The following is a 13,266-nucleotide window of genomic DNA, read 5'->3' as shown; positions in this document are numbered from 1 at the left end:
TTTTGTACATTACACATTAAATAATGAAGAAAGCTACTGTCATGTATAACTTGTTCTAGAACAAAGAAATATTGGAATTTTCATGTTCTGAATTTAATTCTGTGCCGAAAGTTTTGGCTAATGTGCTTCAGTAATGAAACTTTTAACTTTTATATTTCAGCAAAATTCCAGCCTTTCTGAATGTGGTGGATATTGCTGGCCTTGTAAAAGGAGCCCACACTGGCCAAGGCTTAGGAAATTCCTTCTTGTCTCATATTAACGCCTGTGATGGGATCTTTCATCTGATGCGTATGTAAACTTATTTATATGTTCTCTCTATAGCTTGAAGACTGCATTGTTTTACTCTAATTAAGAACTGTGGAACAAATATCCATTACAATTTTAACTTTTACTATTCAATTCAAAGTCATCAGGTTTTGAGTTTTTCCAATCAAGAAAATCCCCATCCTCTGTTACGTAACAGGTATGTCTGTCTTCATTGTGCTGAAGACTTAAAAGGGAACTGGGATTTTGGAAGTCTGCGGTAATGGTTTGTTGTATTCTCTTGCCAGCAGTGCATGGCAGTTGATGTGTTTGGTTTTATAGAGTGAATGAAATGTGATAATAAAAGGCTGAAATTGAAGTAGAAAATGAAAATACGGAATTAGTAGCAGACTGTGGGATTCTGTTCCTCACAGGGCAAGCTGCTCTTCTTTCCTTTTCCTGATTTCTGTATGACTTGTACTGAATGTTGAACACACCCTTCGCCTCCCATCTCTGAATTCTGAACATTTCTCAGATCAAGAGCTTTGATTCTTCTTTCGTCACCTGTTAACGCAATACAGAACTGGCCTTCAGAGTCACATTAACAGCACTTACAAGCTTGCCACTCAAAAGCTTGTTGAAGGCGTATGTTGTTTGCAGTACATGTTGAGTCTTGAAAAAGGGTTCTGGTCTGAAAAGATTGAGCATAATAATGTTTGTGCAGATTTGAGGAAGCTGGACACCTCTTGGCTGGCCGTTATTATACAGTGAGTGATGAAACAATAGAACAAAATAAAAAATATGAATACTTTTTATTTGGTGATTGGAGCAAAAAGTTTTTTTGTGGACAGGGTGTTTCTAAAACAAAACTCAAATGCAAAGAAAATTACTATCTTTTAGTACTGATTTAGATGCTTAGAACCCTTGTTCCCATGAGCTTGTTTTTTGAAGCATGTTTATACAGACCAGAGAACTGATGTGCCTCTATAGTCTGTGTGCTTGATGTGAATACGTAAGTGTGCTACCTCAGTCAAATGCAATTTATTATGCATCAAGAATACTTGGACCCTGACTTGGTTGAAACCAGAGTACCTCCACTCTGCACCAAGTGAAACAGACTTCATGGGGAAAGCTATTGTGTTCTTAGGCTTATACTGTTGAAAAGAAAGGACATGCTTTTGGGAACATTGGCCTTTTTTAAGGTGTTCTAGTACCTGGAAGCCATTTAGAACTGTGTGTGTGTGTAGCATTACTTCTCCTTTGAAAACTTGACCTTCTTTATATTTTATATCTAGTACTACTATTTTTTGTTAATGATGTTTGATGCATGCTTTCAGTAGAATAGAGAACTATGGGCTATTGATTGTTGTTAAGCAGTTAATAAATAGTATTTAAAATGAACGCATTTTGAAAAGATGAGGCCAGATCCTTGCTGGCTAGAGTGAAGTAAGTCTTTTGAACTTGTGCATCATTTTAGGATCTGGTTCAATGTGTGAAAGCTGTGCTAATGCATAGGTGTATTTTAAGTATTTGTAACTAGCCAAGAACCATTGCTACCGTGTCCCTGGAAAAAAAGGGGGATTAGTTTTCCCAAATCCATTGCTGTCCTGATATTGTAATTAGGGTTTTACCTGGTGTCAATTGAGAACAAGTGATAAACTCTTTGTACTTGCTCTGTTTTGATACTTGTATCATAAATGCTTGTTAAGGAACAGATTGATACAGTAGCCAGTGGAGAAGAAGCTTTTTAATCTATGTGTTGAATAATCTTTAAACATTTGTTTCAGGTAGCTATTATAAGGGTTAACACCATTTGTATTAATATTTTTCTTTGGGAATTGAAGGTGGAATGGGACTGTTGTGGGTATTTACACCATTTGGATATTTATTATACTTTGTACTAACATCTATTTCTTCTAGTCTAGTTTTGCATTTACTTGCTATATGTTTCATTTTCTTTCAAGGATTCTGAAATGTAATGATTGTGAAATGCCGTTTTTCTTCTTCGCGAGCAAAAAAAAAGATAATGGAATAACTTTTTAAAAAGCACTTTTTTCCTTTTTCAAGATCTCAACCCTGCCTCTTACGCTGTTCTTGCTAGATGTTTTAGCTAGAATGCAAACTAGTGATGAACCGAAGTAGAAATTCTGTGTGTTGATTGCCCTGTAAACACAAAGATCTTTCAAAATATTACTTAGGGCTAATAGTAATAAAAACTTAATGCAAAATTTTGTGGTTGAGAGATGTAAAACTACTTTTCTTTTGCCCTGCAAAGTGCATAGTAGTTCTACTTTCTTTTCCCCACAGTACTGTAAAAATGAAGATTTGGCACTAAAAGCAGGCAATAGCCCTCTAGGAAATGAAAAAAAAAAAAATCTATTGCTTACACAGTACAAACTGTAGTTAAAACTACCCACTGAACTTTTCAACATACCATGCCAACTTATGTTATAAAAATGTATAAGCCTTTTTAATATGCGGTAATGTTTTTACACCCACCCACCTGTCAAAATTATTTCAAATCAAAAAATCCCTTTTTATGAGCCTGTGGCATACCTGAGTTTGCATGGTTTCTGTCAGATTATAGGAAGTACCTAAACTGTTTTTGTAAATCCCTAAACTTTCCAGATCCTGAGGGAAGGAAGCTGCTTTGTTGCCCTTCACCAGGGCTTGGTCCAAGTTCTCAACGAGCTGTGTGTCTTTAGGAAGCAGCGCCCTGTGGCTGGCCGTCGGCACTCAGCCCTGCGCTCGCACAGAAGCTAGCTGGAAAATAACCCAGTTTGCTCCCATGGAGGGGGAAGAGGGAGTGCACTGGAAGATGGAACTTTGTATGCCAGCAGGCTGGAGAGAAGGTGTTGCTGAAGATTAAGAGGAGATGAGGATGATAAAATGTTCTTGAGAAGAGATATGCTAGGAAGTGATCTGGGGACCATGCTTTTTCAAAGCATGAAAACATTAGCATTTGTTTTCAGTCAGGTTTTGAGTTGATCTGGAACAAATTTTCACCTTTGAGCACTGAAACTGCTGCTCTTTGTCTTTGCTCTTGTGTGCACTGCTGCTGCCCACGCTAATGGGTGGCAGGTGAAGCAGAGCTGGTCGGAGAAGTGGCCTTTTCTTATCTCAGGATGCCAGGCAGAGCATCAGCAACAGGTCACTGTGGGGTTTGTGTGGGAGACTTCAAGGCCTGTGTGCCTGAGTATGTTGAAGAAAGGCTTGTTAGGCTTTGATTTAGCTTGGTTCGGTTGATATTTTTGCAAAAAGCAGTTTGAGAATTAAGTCACTCAGTAATGATAGGCAAGGAAGTGGCTAGCTAGGAATGGAGAGCTTTTGTTGACAAGGGTAAGCTAAACTTTGGGAGTCTAACTGAAGGTATTTTGTAGTCCTAGGCTAAAGGTTTTGATCCTGTTCTCTTCATTCATTGAGAATGTGTTGAACTCTGTTTCCTTTAGGACGAAAGGTTTGTCTGTGGGGTTTTTTTAGTTGCCATAACAAAACTCCCTGTTGTTACCTCTTTGCGTTATGAGATGATTTTTGAAGAAGGTTGTTGCCTATCAGTTTATCCACTGCAGGGCACACAGGTGAGCTGCAGCTGTGATGCTCTCAAAGCAGCTATAATTACATTTCTTTTGTAACTGTGGAAGTTCTGTGTGGTGTTTATCTGGACTATTTCTTGCATGGTATAAAGCTGAGGAGAAACAAGATTTATTTCTGTCTGGCTAATTCTCTACTTTCCTTACTTCATTTAAAAAAGGAGAGTACCCCCACATTTAAATGGTTATGGGTTTCCAACCCTCAAGTTTCCATATCCTTTATACACTGTTACTTTCCCTGGGAGACACAGTGTTCATTAAGTAAATGAAAACATTTTTTTAAATGTCTGAGGTATATTTTAATATATCTAAAGAAACAGCAACATGTGTGACAACAGCATGTGGTAGGGTAATAAGTAAAAGAGGGATAATTTTAGACATGATTAGTAACTGTAAGAAGCAGATTCTCTGAGCGCAACAAACAAGGTGAATAAGTTTTCCTGTAGAGAACAAAGCAGTGCATTGTTGGGCTTTGATACTTGCTATAGAGTTTTTTCTATTAAAGTGGACAAACTGAAAAGGATTTATTCATATTTAAAATAAACTATTTGATCTGAATATACTATTATTAAAAAAAATAAAATCAGAGGTTATCCCAGTTTCTTAGGGGTAGAGGTATATTTTATTTTTGGCCAAATCCAATAATGAAAACCTCAAACAGATATACTTGCTTACTTACTGGCTCAGTGAATGGGGAATTTAATTTTAAGCTTTTCTGTCCTGGGTAGTGGTGTTTACAGCATTAGTACTATAGTAACCTGACACATGCTTTAAAGTCGTTACGGTATTGTTCGTCTTCCAAGTTTCACTGTTTAATTCAAAACATTTCTGACAGTTCTGTGTTTTGGGTGTATGAGGGTTTTAAGTGAGGCAGCAGTGTTTTTGTGGTGGCAGAAGGCAGGCTGTTTGAAGATTGTAACAGTGTTTCTTCCCAAGTTGCATGACTTTAACCACCCTTTCAACTTTTATGGCAGATCAGTCACAAGTACTTGTAGAAAATGACTTTCTTTGTATGGTGGACTAAAAATGGCAACGTTGTAACAAGTGTAAATTTACTCTTAAATAATGCTTCAGTCAAGAAAATGGTAGATGTCAGTATTTAGTCCCTGCTACAGCTCTGTCGAGCTTTTGAATGCACTGGATGTTAAGCAGCCAGAGTTCTTTATGTTTTTGAGTTTCTGTTCCCACTGATATCCTGCAGTCCTAGTTTTCTGGAAAATATGTTCCACGTTTTTCTCTTATTTTTAGTTTCTTTAATGAAATCCAGTCATTCTCTTCAAAGTTACAGAAATTGGAAGGAAATTTGTCTATAAAAGTACTTTGCTATCAAATATGCCTTTTTAATATTAATAAATAGAAAAACTTAGGGTTCAATACCCAATGTTTGAAGAAGGGCAGGCAACATTGGCTTTTGTGGAAGAAGTGGAGAGCTCACCTGCATTCCATGGCCTGGTCTGCCAGTCCGGCAGAGGAACGAGTGAGCTGCGCACAGTGACGCGGTGCGGGGGGCACGGGCAGGGCTGCGGAGTCCTGCTTTGCTCCTCTGCCTCGAAGTGCCCGGACCCCACAGCACAGGAGTTGTAGCTGCCTTTTGGGGGCAGGATAGGGAGTTTGGTCACTGATGATCCGTGAGATATCATTCTTTGTGACAAGAGTGAAAGAACCATGAAGCTAGGTAAACATCCCTTGCGGTCGTATAGAAGTGACTGGTGTGACAAATGTGCATTTGTCCCTAAAAAGCTGTAATTGCTTTTATTCCAGTTTTATGGCTGTAATAACTGGAAGTGTTCAGCACACCCCCTGGTTCTGCCTCCCTCAGGGTTTTAGGTAACTTCTAAACCAATTTGCCTTCATTTAAAAATTGGACAGATGTGAATCATGTGAGCTGAGCGTAGTTTTTTCTTGCTTGAGATAAAGACTAATGAAAATCGAGTTTGACAATACTCATACTGATTTTTGCTCAGCGTTTAAAATCAAGTTGACTTTTATCTTCATGAGAGTTTTTAGGAATTTGCACTAATAGTGCCAGTGTTTTGATTTGCCTGTAAAAGTCAAACTAGTGATAACAAGGTTATTTAACTGAATAAGACTGACTGTTCTGACTTCATTTTTTTACTTTCTATAAAAATGTGTGTATTTTCTATATAAAGATGCTAATAATTCTGTAGATTTTATATACTTGAGGCACGATGCTTTTTATTTTTCATGTTGTTTAAGAAGAAATCATACCTGTTGATTGCTGCTTCTGGAAGCTGACTGCTACAGAGAGGTGGCATATGATGGTATCGCTCAGCTGCACTCTGTGGCACTAGCATTTCAGTGAATAAAGTATGGGTCACATCTCATCGCTTCAACATGTGCATTCTGTGCATCGGGAATCAAAGTGGCTCTGTTTATACAGCTGTAGCTCGGCTGTGTCACTGCTAATATCTGAAGCTATTTTTCCGTCTATGTATTGTGTCAAAATTCACCTTGAAATTATGTCAACGTCATCGTCTTACAAAATTATATCTTCAACATATTTTGATTCAATTTTTTGAAGATATTTTTGTTTTGTTTTATATTACTAAATGTATTTGCCATGTGATAAAAGAGAGAAAAGTTAGAGTTCCTCTTTTACAAATACAAACCTTTCACCGCTAAGCTACCAAAGTTTAAAAGTAGTTTGCACATAGTGAACTTGTTAATGTTACACAATCAAGATGTATTTCTGTGTGCTATTGAGTAAATAATAGTTCTCATTGAGATTTTAATCTTCTTATTTGTTGTTAGAGTAACTAAATGTTTAATAAATATTTGGGGTAACTCACAGTTCAGCTACCCTTTCAGTTAGCTTTCACTGGCTTCTCCATATTAAAACCAAAAACTGTTAAAGTTTTCTAATTAAAGAGGCAGTCGCAGCTATGTGAAAATGTTATTTTATCAACTAAAGCTGCTTTTTTATAATTTGTAAAATTAGGTAAAGTGTTTTGATTCTGGGTAAGGCTTTGTGTAGGAGATTTTTTTTTGATCACAAAGTTGTGAAAGTGGTGTTCCTCTACCTGATTTAGCAAAATCATCACCAAAACTGAAGCAGAATTTTTCAGAGGCTGTTTAGCTTTATTTTACTTCAGACCGTTTCTTTGTGTAGATGATATGAGCAGAAGCAACAGAGTGATAGATTTCTGCTCTCTTCCGTACAGTGATTTTGTACCTGCAAGCAGAAATAGAATGCACAACCACTGTCTGAATCTGATGAGGCCTTTGCAACCCTCTTGGCATGGTACCACATTCTGTGTGATAATGAAAAAAAATGAGGGAGTGCCTCTGAAAACAGATGAAGTTCTGAAGCAAACAACAATGTTGTATAGGGGAATTCTTTATGCATACAGGTCTTCCTCCCCCTTTTAAATAATGTGAAGCGGGCAAAAGGAAGCACATTTGAATAACTTTTTTATTTTGGACAGAGAAGTCAGTTTGAGGCAAAAAACCACCCCACAAAATGCCCAATAAAAGAAGGTTTGGAAGGGGCAATGAGTCATGGAAGACCAATTTTCAAGAAGTACTGCCTTGCCAAAAGGTTTGTTGCAGGGAAACACATGCAGTCATCATTAGTGTCATGTACTAGCCTTAAGCCATCTTGGAGAACTAGTGCTCTCTTGAGCTTTTGGGTTTTACTCTCTGGTTCCAAGAATGGAAGCACAGCCATTGTTTTGCTCAGAAAAAGTGTTGGTAGAGAAGAAACTTCCATACAGACATCTGCTCAATGAAGCTTCTTGAGAAATAAGCCAGGTAGAATTGGAGTAAGCATGTGTGCAGCATCCAGTAGCAGAGACATGGATACAAGTTAAATTGGAAGTAGATTAGGGGTGAGACCAGGCATCCCATTGTGTGGTACCGTGGCTCTTTCTCACGTGCCTGCTCTTCAATACAATGATGTGGGAAGCAGCCCTAGGAGGAAGGCTGGTGCTGTAAACCAATAGCATCGGAAGAGCGGAAAAGAACCTTGTATATGTTTTGCATGGTGATACGTTATTGACCAAAGTGTTGGTACTGCCATTAAAGGACCTGGATGGGATTCTCGTGAATCTTCTGATGTGCAACTTCAACTAGTGTTACCATTAAACCTAAACATGCAATAGGGAGACACTTTCTACACCCACATCCTGTTCAGTAGAGCAGTGCCAGTGCAGGATCAACTAGCTTAATTTGGGCAGGTGTGGAAAACTTTTAACTAATCAGATTTTTCACTTAGACAAATATGATTAATATGGGAAGGACAGCCTCTTAAGCTAAACTATTGCAGAGTTTTGTGTGACCTGTCATTCTCACATAATATTGGTTTCTTCTGGATGTAGTCACACTGTAAAATCACCCTCATCTCTTGTTTTATTGCTGGTGTTTCTTTCCTTTTAATGTGTGTACATGAACAAAACATGGGTTTGTACCTCAGAACTGTGATCAGTATGCTGTTTGCAGCTTTGTCTCCCACAGAGGAGTGAATTTGTTTTCCTGGGCACGTGGGTGCAGATTGTGGAAGAGGTGCTGGAAAATTGTCAGCACTCTAGTGAGTTAGCCTTTGTCTTTATTGAACAGTAAATTACATCGCCAGGCTGAGTGAAAGGGATACCTGAGCTTTAATCCATATTCCTGTATGGCCAGGAAACTACAGTTTAAAGCACAAACTCACTCAGGTAAGGGTTTAAATAGGCTTTATTCTTAGATTTGTCACAAGTGATTGTTGCTCTGAGAGCTACCAAATATATAGGTATGAGGAACAAAAATTTATACATTGCAGAGTGGTATCATTTTAATCCCTGATAATTAAATAAATGTCTCTCAAGGATATACTTCTTCAGAAAGAGTAAGATGTGAGTTGTGAATATCCAAATGTTTTTGTTACTAATAAAAAACTCCAGAGTTTGCCCAACATGGAGGGTGCCTTTTGATGTCACAAGTTGAATTTTGATTGTACAGTACCTAGGAGGTTTCTTTTCAGTCTGAAATATTATAAAGTTTGTAATTTTAGTTAATTACTTACGCTCATTGGGAAGGAAAATGATTGCTCTTGCATTCTTCTCTAACCTTTATTGCAGTTTTATAATGGTAGAATTGCAAGTCTCATGCTAACTGAAGTTTCCATGGATTTTGGAGCCTACTGTCATTCATCTTTAGCCTAATATCCCATGCCTTACTATGTTCAATTTCTTTTTTTTATCCGAACAGAGGAAAACATAAAAATTTCTTATCTAAAGGCCACCACCCTTGCTAGAGTAGCAGCATCTGATGCCATTCTATTTATAGATGGAACTTGTTAAGTTTCCTCAGCAGGGACTTAAAGCTATGACCTCGTAGGCCAGAAACAGGAGAGCTACCTACTGAGCTACAAGGGCAATCTCTCATTTCTAAAGAATACATAGAAAATTTCTAATATACTGTACTGTGAGTCATAAAGTACTTGACCAGTAAACCCCCCTTCCCCTGAGAATAAAGACCGAGCAGGTTATCTTTACTGAGTCATTGCTATTATTTGACCTACAAGTACTTTTATTATAGTTCTGTGTGTCATGTGGGAGTGTATAATTGCTATTTAGGCAATACAGATTACGCTTAAGTTTTTCTCTGTAATTCTTTAAAGAAATTATCAATATGTGATAGTGTTAGGGGGTGTTCAGGTGACTGTTTTTGAAACACGTTTACCTGCTTGAGTGGGTGTCTTTAGTGATGGTGCAGGGTATCCTGGATTTAAGATGGTGATAGTTCAATACTTTATGGCATAACAAAGAAGAAATTATTTATAAGATTTCTGGAAAGCTTGAAGGGAAAAATACTGCCTCTCTTTTTTTTTCTGGTTGTAATACAAAATGTGAAAGACTGTTTTCCTTTGGTGGGAGGAAGGCCACCTCAGAAAATGTAAAATCAAAAAGAAAAATTTGGGAACAGAAAAGCGTAAGTGGCTGGATGTTTCTCATCATCACTTTTATTAGCTGCAGTGATTGCATAAGAAAGGTGAGTGGTCTGGAGACTGAGAATATTATAGCTTCTCTTTCAGAAAGTTTCTTTCTCAAAAGTACATTGCTCAAAAGAGGCAGGGAGTTGTTAGGATTTTTGTTGGGTTTGGTTTGGTTTTAATGAAAACTTTGAGATAGGCTCTTAGAAGCACTTCTGTTTCCTAAGGTATACACAGATGGCCACACTGCCTGACACAGCTGAGGGCACAGGCCTGGGCTGGGTTTGCAAACAGCAGCAGGAGTTAACTGCTGGTGTCCCTGCCCCTCATTGCTTCAGGGCTGAGTATGGCAAATGAGTATGTGACTGTATCAATATCAAATGAGCTGATTTAACTATTGCTGAGGCTGATGTGAAATGAAGTGACTTTGTATTGAAATAGATGAGGAACACTTGCACAAGTGATTGTGGTGCATCATCTGTAGGGGTGCTGGTCCTCTGCTGAGAGGAACCAGCTCTTCGGCTCCTGCTAGAGTGGCAAGTAGCATTTCTTTTAGTGCCTTGATGCAAGAGACCAAGTTACTCTGAAGATTTTTCTCTTCCTCTCTTTAAATAGGAACTAAAGTCTAAGAATTTCAAGCGAAAAATCTGGAATGACAGTAATCTAGTTGAAGAAGGGATGAAATATATTTGAAGTGCTTGTGAAGAAGAGCAGCAGTGAGCACTGTGAGTGCTCTTTTGTGCTGGCTTATTTTATTTTATAGAAAAAAGAACCGTGCCATCTCATGGGCTTGTGTTCAATTCATATTCCTAAAACAAATGTGCGCATACCATTGGACATGTGTTCATTGTATTTACATTTATAGTTAGCTTAATACTTGAAAGTTATTTTGAATATACTTCATGCTCTGTTGGGTCTTCTGGCTCTCAAAATGTATGAGTCCCTAATCATCTGGATTTCTTGTATTGGCATTTCCCTGATGTATGTATGTGATTCTGCTGTGTACTGAACAATGGAGTAAATACTGCAAATGAAGGCCAGGAGGAAGCTGGTTCTTGATATCTTATTCTGGCTATAAGTTACTTATCCTAGACAAACTAAACAAGGTTCCTAGCTTAGTTATAATATGTAATTTTAAGACTTAATTAAAATAGAATTATTTTTATGTGTGTGTCAAGCAAATCTGTCCAAGATCCTTGGGGTGTCAGTTTAAAGTGCTCCCTTTTTCTTTGCCTGTAGTCCCACAAGTGGTTAAAAGTTGCTGGTGACAGTTTACTGCACATTAGAAAGCCAGAGAGTGTGTCAGCCTGTACCAGAGGAACTGCTGTAGGAGTCATATCCATGCAAAAGCTCTGTTCAGTGTTCAGATGCAACCTTTTTCAGTCCATGAGACTGTTTAATAAATTGACAGAAAAAGCCTTTGATGCTATTTTTTTTTTTTCAGAATTACTGTTTATTGGAGCAGTCCTGCTTTCCACAATGTTCAAAATGTCACTTAAAGAAAAAGAGGCGTCTGCCCCTTTCCGAGTCATATTTTGTGCCTAACTTGTATGCTGGATAAGTATGTCTTCTGGTACCTGAAGCATCTCTGTACTCCAACACTTTTTCTCGTCTATATGCTGCCACTTTCTCTGCTTTTGGAACTGATTGTAGAACCATGTAGTAAAAGGGCTTTTGGGGTTTAAAAATAACCATATTCTTTTTGCTGGCTTATTTTAAAAATAGGTCATTTCTCTAATCAGATTTAACATATAATCCAGCAAACATTGGTGCTGCTCTAGTTGAGGGACTATTAAGCTGATAGGTAAGTTAAAAAATGTTTGTAAAAAGTCAGCCATTGCAAATATGTGATCCAAATGGTATCCTTTCCTTTGCCTTTTTTTTCCCAGCCTTCAAGGCTTAGAGATGTTTTCTTTCAAACCTTGCATGTTGTCCACTGGAGTCTGAGGAAAACTGACTTTTTGAGTGTTATGTATGCTGGAGATGTTAGTGAGACGCAGTGTTTGGTTGCAGATGTGCCTTTATGCTGTTATTGTAATGATGAAGTATTGATGTGGGAATCTGCTGACTTCTTTTGGTGAGCCTTCGAAGATAGTTTGTATTTTTTCAGTGTGCTTTCCAAAACTTCTCTTCCATCCTGATGAAGCCCAGGTTCACATTGGCTAAGGGTGAAGTTTTACTTTTCTTCTTGGGTATACAGGTGATCTTTTATTAATCAGTTATCGATGTCATCTCAGCAGAAATTCTGATGGTCTTTTTTTTCCTCTTTCTCTTTTTTTTTCTTTCCCCTTTTTGGACGTTGTCACTCTTGCGTATGCTACTCCTAGGTTTCTCCCAGCTATTTTTTAGTGTATTCCAGTGTGCATTTTTATCCTTACATGAAAGAACAACATTAGCATTAGGCTGGATTTAAGTACTGGATGCTTATGACACAGGAGTTGCTAGAGATGCTTTGAAAACTGTTGTTTTCATATTGATGCCAAGGGTCTCTCAAATGACATCCTGAAGCCTCCATGCCCTGAGGCAATAAACAAAATGCGTTAATTTTCAACCCAATCATTTGTTCTTGTGGAGTAGCTCAGAAATGCTATTTTCAGTTCTTATTTTGAGTTTTGCAGCTGAAGTGGGCCTTCATCTGTTGTTGGATAAAAGAGCAACAAGATTCTTCAGAACTTTAGCCATTACATGGCTAATTTCTTTTATGTTAAAGTTAATTTAGAGGGCTTTCTTTTAAAATCAAACAACACCCCTCTTCCTTCCTTCTCTCTACCTTCTTCCTGCTCTCCCCCACCTCCACCCATCATACAGGTTTTTCTTCCAATAACAGTGATGGCAGATAAGCTTCCATACCTCAAGCCCACTTTACTAGTTAAACTTTTAGAATACAGCTGAGCATAGGTTTGCATTTCAGTACTGAAAGTAGCTGTTACTGAGATAACAGTTCCTTGAGGCTTATTGAATATTTTTATGCACCAAGCTTTGGTAATTTGATGTGAAAATTGATGTCTCAAACCTAAATAGCAGTAGGAATGGGAAGTCAAGTGTGTGAAAGAGTTGCAAAGGGGGGGAATGTGTAGCTACAAGAATGCAGGCTACCTGAGAGGGATCGCTTGCTTTCAGAGAAAATACGGAAAGAAGCAGAGGGACTTTGAAAGACAGGCAATCTGAGACTCTGGGGTGAGCTGCTCTGCACTGCTCTGAAGTGCCATAAAGCAGAAAGATTAAAGCAGTGAACATCACCATAGAAATTGTGTGTGTGTGTATATGTATAAATATAGTGTACAAGACCAAAAATATTTGTATGTCATATTTTTTAATTGTTAGGGATAATATGGTAAAATTGCCATGCAGAGGAAAAAGTCTAATATCTTGGTATGTGTACTTAATCTGTCCAAAACAGGAAACACTAAAATGTTTTAATCATAATCTGATGGTTATTCCATAGTTTAATTACAAGGCAGAATATAAACATTGTTTTGGTATGCTTATTGCATTTTTGCCTTC

General features: G+C 37.9%; 1 protein-coding gene across 2 annotated transcripts in view; it reads left to right on the top strand.

The window, feature by feature from the left end:
* The window catches only part of OLA1 (Obg like ATPase 1), a 101,883-nt gene that overhangs the window by 12,253 nt on the left and 76,364 nt on the right, over positions 1 to 13,266 (top strand). Inside the window, exon 4 of one of the 2 annotated variants that reach the window (XM_065068807.1) lies at positions 161 to 288. The exons of the other annotated variant lie outside the window; for it this stretch is intronic. Within the exon in view, the coding sequence (XP_064924879.1) occupies positions 161 to 288 (128 nt within the window). The remainder of the gene's footprint in view (positions 1 to 160; positions 289 to 13,266) is intronic. 2 annotated transcript variants of the gene reach the window in all.

This window comes from Columba livia, chromosome 7, assembly GCF_036013475.1.
Source record: "Columba livia isolate bColLiv1 breed racing homer chromosome 7, bColLiv1.pat.W.v2, whole genome shotgun sequence".
Lineage (NCBI taxonomy): Eukaryota > Metazoa > Chordata > Aves > Columbiformes > Columbidae > Columba > Columba livia.
The sequence above is the reverse complement of the archived record's forward strand: the minus strand, read 5'-3'. Positions and strand labels throughout refer to the sequence as shown.